The following is a 20,077-nucleotide window of genomic DNA, read 5'->3' as shown; positions in this document are numbered from 1 at the left end:
TACATTCCACCAGATGCTAATGCTAAGCTAGCGTTAGCACAATTGAGCAGCAGCATCAATAACAGCCTGGTAGCACACCCGGACAGTGTCTTTATTGCGGCTGGGGATTTTAACCACGCGGACCTGAAATCTGTACTTCACAATTTCCACCGTAATGTGAAGTGTGCTACCAGAGGAGATAGAACGTTGGACCAGGTGTACACCAACATGGCGAATGCGTACAGAGCCCAGGCTTATCCCCACCTGGGTCTGTCAGACCATCTCTCCCTTCTGCTACACCCAATATACACACAAAAGATCAAGAGCACTGGGATTACAACCAAAACCGTGAGAACATGGCCGCAGGATGCTATTCCGATGCTTCAGGACTGTTTCCACTGCACAGACTGGGATGTATTCAAGGTGCAGGACACTGACAATCGTGTCGCATTGGACAGTTATACCTCCACTGTCTTGGACTACATCTGTTTCTGTGTGGACAATGTAACAACTTGGAAACGATTCCGTGTGTTCCCTAATAATCCACCCTGGATGACACACGGAGTTCAACAACTTATTCGAACAAGGAACAACGCTTTCAAATCCGGGGACCAGGAGGCATACAGTGCTGCCAGGGCCAACCTGAGAAGAGGCATCAAGACTGCCAAGCAGCAGCACAGGAGGCGTATCGAGGCCAGGTTTGAGAACAACACAAACCCAAGGCAGGTCTGGGAGGGCATCAGGGCTATCACGGACTACAAAAGAAGAACACCATCACCCTCAGCCGACAGTTCTACTCTGGCTGAGGATCTAAATCTCTTTTATGCCCGTTTTGACAGGGAGAACACCGACCCTGTCCTGTCCCCTCTCCCCTCAACCGACCCTGCTCCGGTCCTGAGCACTCATGAGCTGAGGCGTGTGTTCCGGAGCATTAACACCAGGAAGGCGGCCGGGCCGGATGGAGTGCTGGGCCGGGTGCTAAAAGACTGTGCTGCGGACCTGGCGGACGTCTTCACCTCTATATATAACACCTCGTTGTCCTGTTCACTGGTACCATCCTGTTTCAAAGCAGCAACCATCGTTCCCATCCCAAAACAGTCAAATGTCACATGTCTGAACGATTTCAGACCTGTGGCACTCACCCCCATTCCCGCCAAATGCCTGGAGAGACTGGTCATTAAACACATCAGAGCTGCTTTTCCACCATCCCTGGACTCGCACCAGTTTGCATACAGGGAGAACCGGTCAACCGAGGATGCGATCGCCACAGTGCTGCACACATTACTGAAGCACTTGGAACACAGGAACACCTATGCACGGCTCCTCTTTGTAGACTACAGCTCGGCTTTTAATACCATCCGGCCATACAAACTCCGTCCCAAACTCCACCAACTGGGACTTAACTCCTCTCTGTGCAACTGGATTGTGGACTTCCTCACTAACCGTAGACAGAGTGTCAGAGTGGGTAAGAACACCTCTTCCACCCTTGTGGTCAACACCGGTGCCCCTCAGGGGTGTGTTCTGAGCCCTCTGCTATACACTCTCTTCACCCATGACTGTATTTCCTCCTGCGCGTCCAATCTCATTGTTAAGTTTGCAGATGACACTACAGTTCTCGGACTTATATCCAACAATGATGAGACAAACTATAGGACAGAGGTGCAACAACTAGAGTCATGGTGCCACGACAATAACTTGGTCTTAAACACCAAAAAGACCAAGGAGATCATTGTAGATTTCCGGAAGAGGGGTCATAACAACCATCTGCCTCTCTTCATTGGCAGTGAGGCGGTGGAGAGGGTGAGCAGTTTTAAATTCTTGGGGGTAACTGTGACCGAGGACCTGTCCTGGGGCAACCATATCACCTCAGTTGTACGGAAGGCCCAACAGCGCCTCTACACTGTAAAAACTGTGACTAGAGGTTACTTAAAAAAGTTATGGCAACAAAGTGACACTTGAAATAATTAAGTAGATTTTAATTTCAAAAGATTTATGTAAAATGTAGAGAAAATGTTAATTAAATTCAAATAGAAAACAAAAGTAGATATTAATAGAATTAAACTGTAAATATGTGTTGGATTTAGGGTCAAAATCTCAAACTGAAGGTTGAAATTGCCCAACTTTACCAAAAAAAAAAATTGATATGAAATAAGTCTCTGAGAAAAATTACTTTGAATTTACTAACTATCTGGCAAATGTTTAGTAAAAACTTCCTAAAATATCCATTACAAAGAAATGAAATCTTCTTGTTTTTTCAGTAAAACTCAAATTGGATTCAATAATTTTCCAAATAAACCTTAAAAATAATGACTGAATAATAAGAGAAAATGAAATGAATTTAACTTATTTTCTGAGTAAAATGAATCAATTTCACAAAGAAAACATCAAAACAGTAATTTGTTTTATTGTGGAAAATAAAACACAGTAATTTATAATATAACATTTTTCTGCTCGTATACACTGAATTCTCATCAACAATCTCCTGATCTCCTAAATACATTCCTCTGCTGTAAATTTGTTTTAGTGTCATAAACAGTTTATCACACAGCTTTGTGTACAGAGCAACAGCAACATAAACTGCATGAATGTAAACCAGTTTTGTAAAAAAGAAATTAATCTTTAGATTAGACTGTAATATCAACATGAACCTGAAATTTGAATATCCTTTACCGTTTCCTTTATCTCTGTTACTTATTTATGATTGACTAACAAAAACTTTAGTTAGTCAATCTTTTGTTAAATTGAATCACTCAATATAACTGTAGAACAAAGGTTTTTTAACTCATGTACATGGAATATCAATAATGTAAATCAACCTTTTATCCCAATTTGGATGTTTAACCTGAGAAAATCTAAGACACATGTAAGAGGAAGTAACATTTCTACAGCTACAGGACTGCACTTCTGTTAAATTTTAAAGTTGTTTTAAACTAATGTTTTATAGTAACATACACTATAAACAAAGAAAAGCTTCACTAGTGATTCCTCCAATTTGTTGCCTTTCAAACAGAATATTCCTAAGAAACTTGTAGGTAATAAAAAACAAACATTAAAATGAAGAGCACAAATACAGCCTGACACATTGCAGGTCATTTGGGTAAGACATGAATAAGTTGAAATTATTTTGAAAACTGAAAAGATAGCTGCATCTAACAAAGACAAACCAAAGGTTTTCAGTGAGCTTATTTCCCTTTCATTCTTTCAGAGTCCTCACTTAAGCCAATAACTTGTTCTTGAGGCTGTTCACTTTTGGTGAGAGCTTAGCACAATCCAGTTCAAGGAAAGTTTTCTGGAATACTTCCAAGGTGTATTTTAGCTCTTTGGGATAGGCAAGATTGACTGCATATGTCAATTCAACCAGCATTGCGCATGCTCTTGGAAAATTGCCCAGAGCAGGCATAACTCTCACACCCTCCAGCACAATGCCAATGTCATCCTCCTCAGATCCAACAGCCTTGATTTTGTAGATTTTCATCCTCTGTTCAGAAAGATCTTGTGACACACCATCCTCATCAGCATCCTGAAACAACAAACACATGGGTTTTCTGACTGTAGTTGCACACATGAAATATTTCCTGGACACATCCTGTAGCTGAATGACAAATAAAACATGATAATGCCTCAAATTATTTGAAACTTGACAAACACATATGAATAACAAAAACAGAATAATGTTTCTACTTCAACACTTACACTGTACTCTTTGATCAGTTGATCAATGGACTCCCCAAGGTACACCATCAAGCACCGAATAACCAGATTTCTGGTTATGTCATTGCTAGGATTGCTTGGTGACTGAAAATGAGCAAGAATTCCAAAAATTACCATCAGATAAGTGACCATTTATTAAGACAAAACTGTGAGAATTGGCAGTATTAAAAAAAACTGTTAAATATCAAATTATCATCACATGGAACATTATGTGCAATAATTAGCTGATGTTAATGCACATGCCTGGGTGCTGACAGTCAACACAAAGGTATTGTCAACATGCTTGTAAGCTTCAATCTTTAAATGTGTCGTTTTAGTAAATTACATTAATTTATTCTTTTAGTTTTTTATCTAATTTAGTTTATGTTCGTCAGAAAGGGTTTTTCCTTCTTGGGACAAAACAAAAACCCAGCAATACCTGTACTTGTGTTTTTTTGTTTGTTTTTTGTTTGTTTGTTTTTACTAAGAATAGACATGTATTTAAAATACAATTAAAACATGAAACCCATAATTGTGTTGTTAATTATATCAGTGACGTCCTGGCGTCCTCTTGCACTGACAAAAACATGCAAACAAATTAGTGGAGCTGTGCACCATGCAAATGAAATTTGACAAAAAAATTCTTTAAATAAAATTCCAAGCTGAAATGTCTGTGGAAAATACCTTGGCTATGATAGCCTGCAACTTCAATCCCATGGCTCCCCCCTTGGAATGGAAAAGGGCCAACAGTTTGGGAGTGTACTCATCCAGCATGGACATGAATTTGGGTTCAAGGTGTACCAGGGTGATCCTGTAGAACTCATCCTGCAGCTGAACGACAAAAAAAAACATGATGCGGCCTCAAATTATTTGAAGTTTGAAAGATTACATTAAAAAAACCCAAAAGCCTACCCAAAATGAATTTGGAACTCACATGAGATGCCTCAAACAAAGCTGGCCATCTGGCTTTGATGTCTTCAATGCTGGGGGACAGGTTGACAATTTCATGTCGTCTATGTGCAAATGTTTTAGCCATTTTTTCTTTTATCACTTTGTTGTTGTCTCTTTTCTTGACTTCAGTAAGCAACTGAATTCTCTCTTCTTCTTGACTGTCCTCATCTTCACCTGCTGGATATGGCGGAAGGTAATTTACCTCTGCTTTCCGAGGCTTTTTCACTTTATTTGCAGACTTCTGGTCACCTGGACTCTTGTGTTTCATGGCATTGCATGTCAACTCAGGAACACCAAACCCTCTAAGTTTTGTACGATAATTGGCCATCTTGTATTTGATGCTTTGTTGCCAACCATAATAACCTGAGAAAGAGCCAGGTTCCTTGAGACAAGGGTATTTTGTCACAAGTGCCTCAGCAACATAACTAACCTGTGCACTTGAAGGATAGGCCGTAAATGTAAATATAGTTTCAGCCAACTTCTCAAGAATATCAGTCTTTACTTTGGAGGTGGGCAGAAGATTTCCATTCTTTTTATACTCCTCAGTGGCTCTTTCCAGGTACATCTCAGTTTCATATGCAAACTGTGGAATGGGAAACTGTTTCGGCCAGGGCTCACAACGTTCTGTGGTCTTCTGCCTTTTGAGAATAATGGTGTCCTGAGAAGAAGTAGTTGCAGCAGAGTCTGCATTGGATACAACTGACTCAGCATATGAGGAGTCATAGTCAGACAGTTGGCCAGAGGGGCCGCCAAAACTGTCATCAACCGGAGTCAAGCTTATCATGACCGGGGTGATGCCAACAACCTTCACAGTGTCTTTGTCTTTTATCTGGTCAGCTCTGTGAAGAGTGAAGTAGTCCTGGAATTCTGGGTCAAAATACTGAAGACTGAAGTCATTTGAAATCCCAAAAGTATCCTTCACAACACTCTGCAGCTCCTCCAATGTTGGTGGGATCCCTGATGGAAGAACCAACTTCTCGATTTGGTCATCAATAATTACACGAAGCTTTGCCTCCATCTTGTTCAACCTAGAATAAAATGTAAATGGGCAGAGTTAAATTTCCCTTCAATTAAATAAAATTAGTTATTACTCTTCATTTATACAATAGTTGAGATATAAAACTATAAAACAAAAAGCACACTTCAACACACCAAATGTTGCAAATAACAAATACTTGGGAGATGTACATGTTATCAAGTTTTTGTTGTTGTCGTTTTGTTTTTTGTTGTTTGTTTGTTTGTTGAAAAAGATTTGCATATCTTACACTGCCATCCCATTTGCCAGGTCCTAAAGTGATGGAAAAATATATATCTAAGAATCTAAATAGTTTTTCATGACAAATGTAAGAGCATGGGTATCTATACACATTTGATGTTGAGATTATAGAGAAGAAGAAAAAAATCCTACAAATAATAAGCAATTATTTTCTACTTATTGTTTTTACAAAAACAAATAAGTTAGATTAAGTGGGGTCAACTTGGTAATTTTATGCCGCTTCAATTTCAAAACCATTAGTTTAATTTAATATAACATGTTATCACAACTTACTTTATAATGCACAGTGTACATGCTGATCAGGTGAATTTAAGTTGAGGGATCTTCCATTACCTGAAAGGAAAGCAACATTATCATTAATAGCAGTCTCCAAAATAAAAAATTTACACAAACACACGCAGTCATTCCAATAGATTAACACATTTCAAAACATATAAGGACGTTTACTGTTATTTTCTAATAATGATTCTACAAATTTTCTGGTGAGATATTTACTCTTAACAGTAAATATAAACTCACTGACACTGACTTAACGCCTCTAAACGAACACAAACCTTTAGAGCACTTTTGCAAATATGCGATGTCTTGATAAACCGAGCAGGTATTTGAAGTTTACACAGCACCTCGCATGAAAATATCTTAAAAGTTTGTCCAAATTCATGGGCTGCATCCTCCTGAGGACCCAGCCTTCGCGGTCTACGTGGGCCGGGTCCCCAGAAGGTCGGGTAGGCTGGAAGTAAACGGCTGGGGAAATTGGACGGTCTAGCCTTCTGATTAGCGTCACCGCTGTCTCGGTGGAGTTTAATAAACTCAGCCGGGGTCCCCAGAAGGTCGGGTAGGCTGGAAGTAAACGGCTGGGGAAATTGGACGGTCTAGCCTTCTGATTAGCGTCACCGCTGTCTCGGTGGAGTTTAATAAACTCAGCCGTCTGCTCCTTGCTATCTAAAATATAACAGGACGCTGGAGTAAATTCTCGACCGTCTCACACTTTTGTTTAATCAGTTTTCTGTTTGACGTTTATTCAGCTGTGTGAAAATCCCGGAGGATTAATAAAGTTTTGTTTTATCTAATCTAATCTAATAACTTTAATCTCAGCCAAACCGATTTACTCACGAACAAATAAAACACCGAAAAAACCAAACAATAACATTTTTAGGTTGTCTAAGTGACTTATACATTACGTTTAAACTGAGTAGCGAAACCCCGCGGTGATCTGAAAATGATGTGCCGGGAATTGTGCCGTTCTCAGCGGCTTCAGTGACCCTCGAGCTCCCGGCTTGCTATCGAGCTGGTGGGTAGCAGATGCTCCGAAAACGTCGAAGCACTTTTGCAAACATGCGATATCTTGATGAACCGAGCAGATATTTGATGTTTACACAGCTACTTTCTCGCCTGAAAATATGTTAAAAGTTTATTTTGTGACCCAGAAAGATTACTAAGAGTAATTTTAAAACTTAGTAGCGGCCGCCATTATTGGAAACTGGAGTTCGAAAAACTGACTGTGGCTGACAAAATCACTCACAACTGACCGCAAAACCTTTTCATGAACTTTTAAACGTGGATGAAAGACGTTAAAACTCATCGGAATATGTCGTTGATGTTTTTTAATACGGTAAAACATGTGGTTAGTTAAAGCTGTTCAGTAACACAGTCATGAAGGCTTGGAAAGTGACCTTGTGCTAGCAGTCCACTAACTGCCATTTGTGTAAAAATACGATACTATCATTACAGTGATGATTATTAATAAAATTTCGACGTATCATACTGTTTAAAACCTTTACTCAAAACCGATATACGTTATTGTTTAAACCGTGTCTTATATTTGAACAAATTAAGAAGTCTTACCTCTGACAAAATGGAGATGTCCACTCATGAAGCGCGTGTGTCCTGCACGTGGCACAAAGGATTATGGGCGGAAGTGTACATGATTAAAATGAAAATGCTTTCATCAGTTAAATCTATTAGATTTCTTAAATTTTTTTAGTACTCAAACATTTTTTTTAAAATCTACTCAACAAACCATTGCTGAATTTACCCCAAACAAAACTGTGTAAATTTAAATAACTGAACATCTCAAAATTGTTGAATTTTGCTTAGATTTGATTAAAACTACTCATACACGTTTTTACTGAGTAATAATTACTATTACTCTCCTATTAGATTCTAATTAACCCCAATCACAGTTTTTACAGTGTACTACCTGAGGAGACTGCGGAGCGCACACATTCCCAGATCTCTGATGTTGAACTTCTACAACTGTGCCATCAGCAGCGTTCTGACGTATGGATTTCTAGTGTGGTTCCCCAGCTGCACCAAGGCCGATCAGCAAGCACTCCAGCGGGTGGTGAAAGAAGCTGGCAGAATTATTGGCAAGTCTGCCAGAGATCAGTAATATCTTCCCCACTCGCTGTCTGAGGAGGGTGCACAGTATCCTGCGGGACCAACATCACCCTGCGCGCCACCTTTTCCATCTGCTGCCCTCAGGGAGAAGGTACAGGTCTATACAGGCCAGAACATCCAGACTGGCCAACAGCCTGTATCCACAGGCTGTGAGGCTCCTGAACTCTCTGCCCCCCTCTCACGGACAATAACCATATCCAACTTCTTAATAGCAATGAACTGGTCTGCATTGGTGCATCATATCTTTATTCTCTTCCCCCTCCTGCCCCCCCCCCTCTTTCTTAAATAGATAACTATCATATCTGATATCATATCTCACAGTACAATAATATTGAATGGGTTGCATTGTTGTATTTTGTCATGTTTCTCAGGTCTTTGTCTGAATTTCTACGAACATTATTGCTAAGGATTGTCTTATTGCATTGGAGTCACACTGGGTTAAATATGTACACTTGGGTTTTAAGGGGTATTTATTATTTTCTTCTTTTTTTTGGGTTGTATGGAAGCCCCAAACGCAATTTCATTGTTCTTGACAATGACAATAAATAAATAAATACTAAATAAATACTAAATAATACTGATCAGTGGTCCATTGTGGCATCAATCAGACCACTGGTATAATAAAGCATAATCACAATGGACCACTGATCAATGGTCCATTGTGGCATCAATCAGACCACTCTCATGTAGCTGGGAAGAAGGCAAGAAAAGAACAGTTGCTTTGGACACAACCCTCCACACCTAGCCTTGGAAAAAGAGCCATGTGTCAGGTCAAACACAAATGCAAGAACAATCATGCCACTGTGCGATGTGTTCACTGCTACAGATACACATGTGGTAAATGCAGACTACAGATACCATGGCAGTGCCAGGATTGTGAGTGATTGCTGAAAATGTTGAAATGTAATCACTCACTTTTTATTATTATTTGTAAATATGTGTACAAATGGTTGGTTTTTTGTACTGTTTTTATCAATAAATCTCAGCAACAAAGGACATACACCCATGTGTGTTGATTTCTCCCTAAGATGGCAAACTGAAACACTCCAAGTTGGTGACTTTTGGAGATTTATTTCCCTGGATGATTGAGAATGCATCAAGACGAACACAAAAGGAAGTTCACAGCTTTTAGCAGCTCCCCCACCCCCTCATTCACACACCCCCACTCCCCTCCAGAATTCCCAGGTAACAACCTAAATTACATATGAATGACTAGCCAATTTAGCTTCCACTTGGCTGAAGCTAAAGCCTAGCTAAAAGCCTACCAGCCATTTGGCTGGAAGGTGGGTTTTTAAAGGTAGAAAGGTAGAAGCCTGACCGGCTGGTGTTAATATGCAAATTGTTATGACCATTGACTAATGGTCATGAGTACCAATCACAGCAGCGTAAGATGGTGTAAGATGTACCCTTTGGCCCCTTCCTCAATAGAGATTGAAAATGTGACGTCATTCAGGGGTAAAACCGCAAAGGATTCTGGGAACTCGTGGCAAGAGGTACTAGCGCACGCAGGCTTTCAATTGAAATCAGTTACACAGTGATAAAAAGAAACACAAAAAATGGCAAGAAGCTGTTGTATTATTAACTGCAATAGCCGGTCGCATGACAGCCACGGGAAGCCGACGGGTAAAGAGATCAGTTGTTGTCAGATTATGTCGTTGAAGAGAAATTGTTCGAGCCATGTTTCCGAAGTAACAAAGAGGCGACGGATGGCCTGGATTGCAGCCATTCGAAGACCAAATATAACATCCCAGAACACTCCAGCTCACATGTTAGTCTGCTCCAAGCATTCCCACAAAGGTAAGTGTTTTGTAGTAGTTAATACGTCATTTTTCTTAACATAATTGTTGATATAGTTTACAAGCAAGTCTGGCGCTGAACAGAAATTGTCGCGCTATGCTCCTTTGTTTATTGTGCATAAATAGTGAATTGTCCTGACACAATATTGCGTTTCGCTTCTGTTTTTACCATGGTACATTGACAAAAACATATACTTTTATTCACAGTATAAAACAGTTTTTTTTGTATCACTAATTGCCCAGTACGATTACAGCATACAATATTATTGTCACTGCTACATTTCTGTGATGGGTACCAGAAATTATTTCCACTACTAATTAATTACAGTTGAGCTCAAAGGTCCTATTAATAAATGGTTAACGAATGTGTATTTAGGAAGACGATTTGTGACACTGGTAAACTTACGTTTGTTCGTACGATGGTCTTTCATTCTACACGGTGCATTTCAAGGTCCTGTACCCATCTGTCAGTAAACTGTACCTGGGCTTGTTGCAGTGACCTGAACTTCATGAATGTATGCACTCACTCCAAGAACCGTATAATTATAAATATGAGCGTGGTGAAAGTTGGGCAGCACGCTAAGGTATTTTGTCCACTATGTGTGCTCGTAAGGGTCTAACCCTTTCACTCCTTTGATTTTTTTCCTCGTATCTTTTCTTTGACTTTTCATCAAGTCTGTCTTTGTATGGACCGGCATTGTTCTCCTTCGTTTTGTACATACCTTTTTTGGGGGGCAAAGAAAAAGCAAGAAGGTATTGGAACCGGAGAATGAACGTTTTGCGGTGCTGCAAATGCGGTATGCAATGCGCGAAAGTCACGTGGTCTGTCAATCTCTATTCAGAGATCGTCTTGGCCTTTTCACAAATCCCTCCTCAAATTCCTGCTCAAACCAGCATTCCCGTCATTGAAAGAGTGGCCACTGGCCTGTAGGCGTTATTAGGCTGCGAAGTCCTGCCCTGACGAGTTAGCTTTCTGTGTTGTACCATCCGCTTAGCCAGAGGTTGTTTGGTTTCCCTGATGTATAAATAATGGCCCTGAATATGCTCCAACAAGCCTGATCCTCAGAGGGCCCACTCTGCAACACAGTGATCCACAAGTATCAAGTGTCAGAAAACTGCACCATATGATTGGTGATTTTAATACTGTCATAATTTGGTTTATACACTACCGGTCAAAAGTTTTATTATTATTTCACACACTTGGCTGCAGCTCTCCCACTGCGAGCCGCACACATCACCCACACACTCAGGCGGCGTGATGAGCCGATGCAGCTCCGGTGGGTCTGCTTCTACTGCAACCGCGCCACAACCACACCCGCCACATACCCCCATCGCCCAACTGAGGCCGGGGAGCCATCCGTCCGAACTTACTCCCCAGTGCACGAGCAGGAGAGGGAATCACCCCAGACCGTCGGTGCCCCCGGTCCCCGGCCCAGCGACAGGGATGTGTCCATTCAGGAGGCCAAACGCGTATCCAGCAGTGACGGCGAAGCTGGTCCGTAGGTCGGCTGCGTGGCAGGTGGACGTGGCACGGCAGACTCGGTCGTGAGCCCCAGCTCACAGGTGGCTGGACCGACGTCCGGCGTGCAGGATCAACTGGCGCACCGGCCTCTGATGAAGATGAAGCTGGTCTCGCCAGCAAGCCAGACTTGGCTTGGGGGGGCTGTCGCATGCCTCGCCCTCGGGCTCCGGTCGAGCAGGCTCCCCTGCTCCTGGCTGGAGCGACCCTGTGTGCCACCCCTCCACCACTACACTCCCGGCTGGAGCAGTCACTCGCGCGGCCCCTTCTCCACCGCCGGCAAGCACGGACCCTCACACAGCTCCTCCATCTCCAGCAGGAGCAGGTCCTCGCGCACCTCGTCCACCTCCGGCAGGCATGGACCCTCGTTCACCTCCGGCAGGATTCATTTGTGGCTTTGGGTCTGCCAGACCTCTTCCTGTCAGAGTTTGCTGCAGTTTCCGAGTGTCTTTTGATGGTGAGGGAAGTTGACAACTTGACTTTCTTTGTAATTTCTCTGTAGGAAAGACCTACACAAGACCTAAGTGTTGTGATGGTCTGTCTCGCTTCCATTGTTACTTACCTTTTTCTCACCATTTTTGTAGCAACACACTACTTTCTGCAGTACAATACTGTTCAATTGATGCTCACAAGGGTATGGTACCACAGTGTGTTCCAACACTGCTTTTATTCAGAGGGGATTATTAGTAGGGATGGGTACCGGTGTCCGGTGCCATGACATAAACGGTAGTAACCAGACCGAAAAGCAGCGCACATTTTGGTGCTTTAGTTGGGTGCTTTTTTTTCCTGAGCTGTGATACACTTCTAGCCAATCATTTTACGTTTCCGAGGATAGTAGGCGGGTCCAGGTACGTACGCAAAATATGCAAAGTCAGCAGCCTGCAACAAGTGCTTTAAGCTGATACTGTGATACTGTCAAAGGAGGTAACACCTCGAATCCGATGAAACACCTGGCGACGAATACTGTTTTTTTTTTAAAAGCCGAGAAATGCGCTGTATTTGATAGCTTGCTGCGAGACCTCACACCGAGCACATCTACTGCGGGTGTGGTGCCTGTTATCAGACCCGGAGTTAGCAACATCCCCAGAAACACGAAGAGGAGAGTCCTGGCCCCTAGCCCTGCCAGTGTAGCAGAAATGATGATGGCAGCAGCAGCAGCCGTTCTTCTCTGCGTGAGTAGCTTAATGTTGTTCGTGTGTAATTTACGTTGAGTAGGCTAACCACGTTATTACATTAATGCATGTAAGGTGAATTAGCAAACACAGTCATAGCTACATGCAGCTGTCTTCTTGTTTGATGGCAGATACTCCCTTCACCCTGGCCAAAAAGGCTAAAATGACCAAAGAAAAAGAGGGAAACGGCTAAACATGAGAGGTTTTTGGATAAAGTTTGTGTTTTTTCCATTGTTTAAGCACTGCTTCCAGCCAAGAGTGATGCCATATATGCCACATAGCTGCAGAAAAGGCTAACATTGTTATCTTTTTACAAAAAAAAAAACAAAAACAGCTGAACATGAGAGGTTTTTGGACAAAGTTTGTGTTTTTTCCATTGTTTAAGCACTGCTTCCAGCCAAGAGTGATACCATATATGCCCCATAGCTGCAGAAAAGGCTAACATTGTTATCTTTTTACAAAAACCAGCTGAACATGAGAGGTTTTTGGACAAAGTTTGTGTTCTCCATTCTTTAAGCACTGGTTTGAGCACCGTTTGAGCACCGGCACCGTTTCAAAAGTACCGATTTGGCACCGGTATCGGATAAAACCTAAACGATACCCATCCCTAGTTATTAGTAATCCAGAAAAGTTTTTTGGAAAAAAAAAATTAATCCAGTTGGACACCTGTAGCAATTAGTAGCGCCAGCTTTCAAGGCTTAATCAACCTCCATTGCTGCAGAACAGTTTTAAACATATTAATACATTTTTAGTTCCCTTTTTGCATAATTCTGAAATGTACATTATTTTTCAGTTTTGGGTAACCTTACCTTTTTTTTTAACCTCTGGCAATTCACCACTTACCTTTGTACCATTACAAGCTATTCATTGGAATTGAAGTGCAATAAATAACTAGAAAAATTAGGGCGTTCTAAAACGTTTGACTGTTTGTAGCTCAAAGACTGTGTGCGTGTGTGTATAATATATACCAGCGTGTTTGAATACAATATTTAAAGCGTGTGAAGCCATTCCAAAAACGAAAGTCATGACTGTATATGGTTCACAATTGTCCAAAATTTGCTGAACAAAGACAGTTCTTGTACCTTTGCCTCTGTACACGACCACAGCAAATCAGTCAAAATGTTTCTAAAGTGGCGACTTTCTGCTTTAATTCAAGTAGTTTAACAAAAGTATTTTATTGTTTCATTAATTGTGTAAAGAATTACAGTCACAGTCTCCCATTTTCAGGTGCTCAAATAATTAAACAATAGATTGACAAGCAGTTTTAAGGCCAGGTGAGCCCTGTTCCCTTGTAATATCATAATTTTTATATTTTTAAATGTCATAATTTAACAGATCATTTTGTATACTTCAAAGTCAATCACTGCCTGAAGTCACCAAATACCAAATTTCCTCTCTTAAATGCTCTGCTTGGCCTTTGTTGCTTCTGCCTTTAGTTGCTGGTTTCAGCCTTCAGTTTTGTCTTCATTAACTGAAAAAAAGCATGCTCTGCTTGTCTGCGAAGGTTCTCAGTCATCCAGGTCATCGTAGTCTAAGGAGCTTGAAAAGTAAAGCGTCTGAACTTCATAAAGTTTCTTCAAGACCTCTCATCTGACAACCTTCTTCAGTTCTAACTAGACTTGTAGTCAAGACTGCCTAATCTGAGACCAAGACAAGACCAGAGGGTATCGAGACCAAGACAAGACCAAGTTGAGACGAGACCAAGACTCTGCTACGTTTACTGGTGTCAGGCATATTTATGTGTTTTTGCTTTCGCACAGCCCTCCTCACCGCTGTCTACTGTCTCACTCACTTACTGAGAGGACAGACGCATGCTCCACTTGACTGTCGCGTCTCTCATCCTCTCTGTTTTTCACATAATGATATTATGATATTATCCTATATCCTCGCATGTGATTGGCCACAATATGAAGGGATTGGAGCATAGCTGAACCACTGTGTGAGAGCTGAGCAGCGAAAGGAAATTAAGTGAGGGTAGAAATGACTGAAAGATTAATAGGCTCTGTTTTGAGTTTTGTTCAAAAAGGAATGACTTCATATAGGGAAAAAAAATTACATATGCAGGACACCTTAAACTAGTTTTTTTTAATTAAGCAGCAAGGCAGAACAAAGTCGGGACTGTATCAAGACACAGGGAATAAACCCCAATTCAACCAGACCCAGAACTGATCTGGAATTAAAACAGGACTACAACAGTTCAAAATCAGGAGTACTTAGGATTTAACCAAAACAGAACCAGAATCAAAACTAGATGATACTAGCACTAAAAATCATCATAGACCTGCACTACACTTATTTTTTTTAATTCTACCAAAGTCCACTATTTAGATTCAGTAAAGTTTATATAATTAAAAAATATAATTAGCCTTGTTGTGCAAACAAGCCTGCATAACTTAATAAATGTAGAATTTGAAAAGTAACAAATGGTATCTAAAAAGTTACAGTAGGTACTAGATACATGTTCTGATGAGTTTTGGCAAACAACCATTTGACTAACATGTGTGTCTCACCTGCTCTTGTTCCATCTCTGTTCTGTCCTCTCTCTCCCTCTCTGTTCCTCTCTCTCCTTCTCTGTTCCTCTCTCTCCCTCTCTGTTCCTCTCTCTCCCTCTTTGTGCTGACAATCAAGCCAAACACCAACATCATCAAATATACAGTGGAAACCAGATATTTACATACTCTTCAGATAAAAACACAAACACTTTTTTAATTGTAACATCAAATCAGACTAAATGTTTATTTTTTTAGATTGATAAATATAAAAAACATATTTGTTAACTTTAAGAGTAAAGAGAGAACCTATCTGTGTTTCTTAATTGCAAATGGCACCAAATTGTATTCAAAATTGAGCCACACTTATGGAGCTCCACAGTTCTTTTCCTGGTGTTTTGGTTGACATCTCTTGATTTTCCCATGTCACAGAAACAGGCTCTGTGTTTTGCCTTATATGCATCCACAGGTGTGCCACCAATTTACTCACATGGACTCTACTAACCTATCAGACTTTTTTTTTTTTTTTTTTTTTTTTGTGCCTGTCCCGTTTGGCTCTCTTGCCATCAGAATTGTTGTCTAAAGGCAAAGAAAGATGCCCAACGGATTTACTTTACCAAACTGACCATCCCAGCCTTGCCGTAATGGTCCATTTGATTCACCTTTTATTGTTTATTTTATTTTCACTTACTGAATACGGGACAGACTTGACTGGGGGAAAGAAGGGGAGAAAGAAAGAGGGAAAGAGAAACAGCTGAGAAGAGGGACGGGGGAGAAGGGCAAAAGACAAAAACCAACAGAACGGACAGAAATTTTTTTTAAAAAAAAAAAGCATATATCAATCACCTGGATCACCTGCTGAGAAAGAAAAAAGAAAACAAGCAGAAGAGAACAAGAGTAATAGAATAAACAACATCATGATGATATATGGGAATATGACAGTAAATACTAAATGTTAAACATTATTGTGCAGCACATAAGATCAACAGAACACAGTGTGCTTTGAGGTAGGAGCCAAAAAGGGTGTAGTTTGTGGGTGTGATCACCCGTGTGTACACCTGTGAGCATGGACGCGCTTGTTTTTTTTGTTTTTTTTAAAAGGTTCCTTCAAGTAATGATCTGCTAGAGGGTGTGGGGGGGCCACAGCCCCGTCCTCCAGGGTATGAAGCAGGTATGGAGGAGATCAAAACTCCAGACATCCAGAGGCCCCCAGAACACAAGAGACCAAGAAAGACCAACAGAGGGGCAGCCGCGCCACTGTCCCAGAAAGAGCTGAGCAGAGTCCCAGATGAGGGCTCACCCAGCAGCCGCGGAGCAGAAGCCAGGGGGAGTTGCAGTGACGCGCCCGTGAGCTCCGCCGGCAGCCAGCCGTGCCTGAGTAACCAAGCCCCAGGCCGAGAGGCCGGGGGCACCCCACCTCCGAAGTGGCCCGAGCGAGCCCCAGGCTCCAGGCCCCGATAAGCGGCCGCCAAGGAGTGAGCCAGTGTGTACCTGGACGCCCATCCCCGGACACAAAGAACCACCAACGCACCGACACCTGAGGGAGTCCGCCACTGGCAGGGGAAGTGGTGGTGGGGGGAGATAGGCCTCCAAACCTTGGAGGGCCTGAGATGTCCCCAGAGAGGTGGCGCCTGATACCCAACCTGACATATAGACACAGACATACAGGCACACACAGATACAAACATCCATTCCCACCCTCATGCGCTCATATGCACTTACTCCACACTCAACCAACGTGGATACAGACATAAAGAGACGCTGTACACACGATCACACTCCCCAAGCGTACTCTACAAACCGGGTCTAGGTGCCCCCGCCCCTGGAGGGGGGAACTGCACCCAGACCCAGGTGGTGTTACCCTTTTCCCTGCAGTGGGGGGAGGCAGACCGCCCCGACTCCGCAGCAGCAGGAAGGCCCCACACTCCAGACCGCAGTCGGACGGCCAACTCCTCCTCCTAGCCCCCCCGCTCCAGCAGGTCGCAGAGAATGGGGGTGAGAGAAGACTCCAAACCTCCCTCCACCCGCTCATTGTAGTGTTGATGCATGTGTGTTCTAAGGTGCATTTAAAACCCAGGAGGGCATGGAGCTACCTGCCAGAGAGCAGCAGGTAAGCGCATAGCCCCTCCTGCTAGCCCTCAATGTCTACGTGGATTTAAAATTGAGAGGTGGGCAACGACGCCAGGGGTGGGGTGTACACCCTGATGGTACTTTGGATTCCGTGTATCGTGCCCACCCCCAAGATCCTATATGTATGTGTAATGAGAGTGTGAGTAATGTGAATGTCTAAGTTGTGGGATAAAATTGAGGCAGAGGCAGCCAGAAGGGGACAGGGGGGGGTTTAACAGTAAAAAAAAAAAGTTTTTATGTTTTCTCCCTAAAGTGTATGTAAATATCTGGTTTCAACTGTGAATATACTGCTGTGTATTGAAATTCCTCTTGTTTTGCATAGATATTTCTGCGTTTTCTCTGTTTTTCTCGTCCACATGTAAATGCAAAAACGGAGTTTTCAAAAATATCCACCCTGGCCGGAGTTTTTAAAAATCTCTGTTTTCAGTGACCAAAAACGCCGTTTACGTGTGGACGAAAGGTGCAAACGCATAGAAAAATCTGCGTTTTCAAAAATACCCGGGTACGTGTGGACAAGACCAAGACAAAAGTCCGTTGAGACCAAGACGAGACCAAGACCACATAAAAGTGGTCTCGAGACCAAGATATGTCTGTAGACATCCAATTCTAGTTCTAACAGCAAATGGTGGAGAGTCCCAGATTTTAAGCCCTATGGGAGTGTCCCCCCCAAGGGGGTCATGGACCCCCTATTGATCCTCTACATAATCACACGAGCCAAGGTGTGAAAACGGGTGTAGGTCACAATCAGCCAAGGTTTCAGGTGAAACCATTGTGAAACCTACCCCCACCCTATCATGTGATTTCCTGAGGCCAGATGGCCCAGGATGTGAGTGGGCATTAAGGCGTCTGAGAAGGGATCTCAAAACTGGATTATAGATGGCAAACAGTTGGTGTCGTAAATCAGCGCCTCTGTTTAAAGATGGTCGTTCACAGTGGACATAGATGGCTTCTTTCACTCCTCTTTCAAACCATCTGTGTTCTCTGTCCAAATTATGAACATTGGCGTCCTTGAAAGACTGACCTTTGTCCTTTAGATGCAGATGGACAGCTGAGTCTTCTCCCGTTGAGGTGGCTCTTCTATGTTGTGCCAGGTGAAACGTCTTCATGAAACTTAAAGAAGTCCAGACGCTTTTCGTTTCCAAGCTCCTTAGACCACACTTTGCTTGGCTGAGATCAGATCAGGTGACTGAATTGGCCTTTTTCTTTGCCTTGAGAAACTCTCGGGTGTCACGTGAAGGCTGTGTGCAGGTGGTAAGGAGGATGTGCAGACACTCGGAGACAGAAAGTCAACTCAAACTTAGATTTATTGCTAGATGGCAAAACAGAAAATTGACTAAACTGAGAATACAGAAACTAAACTGAAAACACAAAAAAACTAAGCAGGCAGACAGAACACACAGCATGAAATGAGGGTTGATGAAGATCACAACAGAGACAAAGGAAAACACAGGGCTTAAACATGTGATGTGAATGACAATAAAGCTTCCTTGAATTCTTGAATCCTTGAAAGCTCTGTGCAGTCAGTTTTGCAGCATTTGGTGGAATCAGCAGAGAGTATGGTCCTTGCTTCTTCTATTGGCAGTCACATGATAAATAACTACTAGTGATCAAAAACTGGAAGCCGCAAATGCCCGTGCCACACTGCCTCGACTATGTTTGACAGATGACGTGATATGCTTCATTAAGACCTGTTTCTCTCATTTTGCACACTTTTCTCTTCGCATCATTCTGGTAGTTCATCTTGGTTTCATCTGTCCAAATATTTTTTTTTTAATTTTCATTTACAAACTTGTGAAGGCTTTTATGTTTTTTTTTTAACCATTGGTCTGCACCTTGCTGTAAACCTCCTTTATTTCAAGGTGTCTGTTGATATTAGAGTTTGACAATGACACCTCCTCAAGTTTTGGACTTGATTAGATAATATAATATTGTTTTTAATGGTGTAAATAATTTTGTCACCATGCATGTACTGCTGAGCTGTTCAGTACGTTAATTCTTTTTAAGAATACATATTGTTGTCTTGATGCTCATCCAGTTAAGCAGCGGTCCCCAACCCTTTTGGCACCACGGATCGGTTTATGCCCGACAATATTTTCACGGACCGGCCTTTAAGGCGGATAAATACAACAAAATAAAACCAGTACCGGTACCGGAAAAAGGAGATTTATTCATAACACACGTGAAAAGACCCAGGAAAACCGAGTTAACGATAAAAACGATAACAAAATAACGCTGAAAACCGATAAAAACCCTGAAAACCATACATTTCACACCTGAGCCTCAACTCTCGCGGCCCGGTACCAAACGATTCATGGACCGGTACCGTTTCGAGGCCTGGGGGTTGGGGACCGCTGCAGTTAAGGACATCCTAGACAGCTGATTCTCTTCATTTGGACGGAGTGTTTTCAGTAGGAGAAATGTGTCGTCACTCATCCAAGTTTTTTCTTCAGTCTTTTTCTGTTTAATGATGATCTTCTTCGGTTGCACTTGAGATTATTTTTGGATTCATATTTAAAATTGCAATGAAAAGCTATAAAATAAAAATTAATCACTTTGAATTGACTTCATGTCTGCTTTATTTCTGATGAAACAACAAGGGAGCACCTGGCCATGAACTGCTTGTGAGTCAATTGTCCCATTAATTTTTAACCTCTGAAATTGTAAAACCTCTCAAA

General features: G+C 42.0%; 1 protein-coding gene across 1 annotated transcript; it reads right to left on the bottom strand.

Moving 5' to 3' along the window:
• Nucleotides 1-4,163: 4,163 nt before the first annotated feature.
• LOC113023422 (uncharacterized) lies at nt 4,164-5,638 on the bottom strand. Its single transcript, XM_026169419.1, has 2 exons — nt 4,604-5,638; nt 4,164-4,500 (listed from the first exon to the last, which is right to left on the bottom strand). Exons 1-2 carry the CDS (start codon nt 5,636-5,638, stop codon nt 4,315-4,317), a joined length of 1,221 nt encoding a protein of 406 aa, XP_026025204.1. The 3' UTR covers nt 4,164-4,314.
• Between the last annotated feature and the right edge of the window lie 14,439 nt (nt 5,639-20,077).

Source organism: Astatotilapia calliptera, chromosome 6 (genome assembly GCF_900246225.1).
Source record: "Astatotilapia calliptera chromosome 6, fAstCal1.2, whole genome shotgun sequence".
NCBI classification, from domain to species: Eukaryota; Metazoa; Chordata; class Actinopteri; order Cichliformes; family Cichlidae; genus Astatotilapia; species Astatotilapia calliptera.
The sequence above is the reverse complement of the archived record's forward strand: the minus strand, read 5'-3'. Positions and strand labels throughout refer to the sequence as shown.

Excerpts from the sequence above, each read along its gene's own strand:
- LOC113023422 (XM_026169419.1), bottom strand. The coding sequence starts at position 5,638 with ATGGAGGCAAAGCTTCGTGTAATTATTGATGACCAAATCGAGAAGTTG. Across the intron at positions 4,501-4,603 it reads CTTTGTTTGAGGCATCTCAT|CTGCAGGATGAGTTCTACAG; the intron begins GTGAGTTCCAAA and ends TTTGTCGTTCAG.